At 45.6% G+C, this 2,452-nt stretch overlaps 1 protein-coding gene across 2 annotated transcripts in view; it reads right to left on the bottom strand.

Annotated features, from left to right (window-relative positions):
- Positions 1–2,452, bottom strand: part of LOC104703384 (protein NUCLEAR FUSION DEFECTIVE 4-like) — a 5,981-nt gene that overhangs the window by 1,340 nt on the left and 2,189 nt on the right. Inside the window, exons 2-5 of one of the 2 annotated variants that reach the window (XM_019228019.1) lie at positions 2,124–2,150; positions 1,236–1,957; positions 450–617; positions 23–359 (exon numbers count right to left, since the gene is read on the bottom strand). In XM_019228019.1, the coding sequence (XP_019083564.1) occupies positions 23–359; positions 450–617; positions 1,236–1,957; positions 2,124–2,150 (1,254 nt within the window). The other variant, XM_010419392.2, reaches the window with a different exon arrangement.

The raw sequence follows: 2,452 nt of genomic DNA, 5'->3' as shown, positions 1-2,452 counted from the left end.
GCCCACAAACTCCGGCTAGAACCAAAAACGTTACTCGGAAGCAGTCGGGACCAAGGCAGGTCATATTCCCTTGCTTTTCAGCCTCCTTGTCATAGATGTGTCCGGCGAGAAAGGCCGAGAATATGGTTGCACCAAGCGGGTTTCCCAGGAGTATGAAGTTGAAGTTGATTCCAAAATGTCTCAGACCAAATAGCTCCGAGATGGTGGCGATAGACAAGAACTGAAACCCCATGGCTACCCCGATCAGAGCAGTCGCAACGTAAATGGTGAGGTCGCTAGCGGTGGCGAAGAGGAGGAATGTGAACACCATAACTAGCTGCGCGGCTCCCATCCATAGTGTTCTTGGAAGCGTTCTTGACCTAAGAGGCAAAAAAGGAGAATCATATGAGTCACGGTTCTTTCCCAGAAAGAAACAGAGAGATTCGTTTAGAAAAAAGAGAGATACTTACTTCACGAAGTGCTCAGAAATGGCACCTGAAGCAAGACGGCCTATGAAGTTGAAGAAGCTGAAGAGGCAGAGGAGAATTGTAGTGTCCTTAATACCAAAAGCAAGACCGATCTGTGCCAAGTTGTTGGAGACTGTAACGCCTGAACCCATGCCGAGGAAGTATACAAACCAAAGGAGCCAGAAATCTGCCTTGACAAAAGCTTGGTCGAGCTTGAAATCCTCACCTCTCCTTGGTTTTCTCTTCTTCTTCACTGCACCTTCTCCTTGAGCGAGAAGTATTTCCATATCCGACTCATCATCTCCCTCAAAGATAGGTCCAAGGTTTGAAGCTGAGGTAGAAGGTGTCAGCAACGGCTCTTCATGGCTACCTTCTTCTTTGGCTATATTGTCTGACGAACCCAGTGGAGAGCTCTTGGCATTCGAACGGAAAAGTGTCATCTTGATGGGAACCGCAAGAGGTGCCAACAAAAGCAACACCATGATAGCCACAAGAACATATTTGAGTATGCTTGGCAGTATAAACACCTCACTCAATACAGTCGTCACAACAAGATACGCAGCAAAAACTATACTAGTGGCAAGCAGAAAAGCGAAATACATGGGCTCAGAAGGGTCTTCACCGGTAGCCGGAATACAGGGGCGGATGAAATACATCACAGTCAAGCAAATCACGGGAATGCCAATCGTAAGAAACAGAAGCAGATTAGTAGCAGAATGGTGAAGCACCATACTGAACAAGACAGTGAATGCACAACCACTGATCCCAATATAGCCTTTGANTACAAACCAAAGGAGCCAGAAATCTGCCTTGACAAAAGCTTGGTCGAGCTTGAAATCCTCACCTCTCCTTGGTTTTCTCTTCTTCTTCACTGCACCTTCTCCTTGAGCGAGAAGTATTTCCATATCCGACTCATCATCTCCCTCAAAGATAGGTCCAAGGTTTGAAGCTGAGGTAGAAGGTGTCAGCAACGGCTCTTCATGGCTACCTTCTTCTTTGGCTATATTGTCTGACGAACCCAGTGGAGAGCTCTTGGCATTCGAACGGAAAAGTGTCATCTTGATGGGAACCGCAAGAGGTGCCAACAAAAGCAACACCATGATAGCCACAAGAACATATTTGAGTATGCTTGGCAGTATAAACACCTCACTCAATACAGTCGTCACAACAAGATACGCAGCAAAAACTATACTAGTGGCAAGCAGAAAAGCGAAATACATGGGCTCAGAAGGGTCTTCACCGGTAGCCGGAATACAGGGGCGGATGAAATACATCACAGTCAAGCAAATCACGGGAATGCCAATCGTAAGAAACAGAAGCAGATTAGTAGCAGAATGGTGAAGCACCATACTGAACAAGACAGTGAATGCACAACCACTGATCCCAATATAGCCTTTGAGAAGTCCAGCCACAGGGCCTCGGCTCAAAGGAAAGTTCCTCATATTGGTGACAAGAGATGCTGTACCGAACCATGAGTTGCTATTGGTGGCTATAGCTAGAGCAATAAACAGCTGTCATCAACAATAACAACAATACTAGTCTTGTGAGTTCAGTGACATATAGTTTATAAATCTGATCCATGAGACTAAAGATCTAAACTTGATTCAAAGGGCACACACTAATCGACATTTTTATGCAAATCTTAGGGTTTAGAAAGATGGTGGTGGTTGATCTTACCAGCCAGAAAGGCAAACCATGAACGATTTGGCTGACGGNCTACCTTCTTCTTTGGCTATATTGTCTGACGAACCCAGTGGAGAGCTCTTGGCATTCGAACGGAAAAGTGTCATCTTGATGGGAACCGCAAGAGGTGCCAACAAAAGCAACACCATGATAGCCACAAGAACATATTTGAGTATGCTTGGCAGTATAAACACCTCACTCAATACAGTCGTCACAACAAGATAAGCAGCAAAAACTATACTAGTGGCAAGCAGAAAAGCGAAATACATGGGCTCAGAAGGGTCTTCACCGGTAGCCGGAATACAGGGGCGGATGAAATACAT

This window comes from Camelina sativa, chromosome 7, assembly GCF_000633955.1.
Source record: "Camelina sativa cultivar DH55 chromosome 7, Cs, whole genome shotgun sequence".
Classification (NCBI taxonomy): Eukaryota; Viridiplantae; Streptophyta; class Magnoliopsida; order Brassicales; family Brassicaceae; genus Camelina; species Camelina sativa.
Note: the sequence above shows the minus strand (reverse complement) of the source record. Positions and strands in the feature narration are given on the sequence as shown.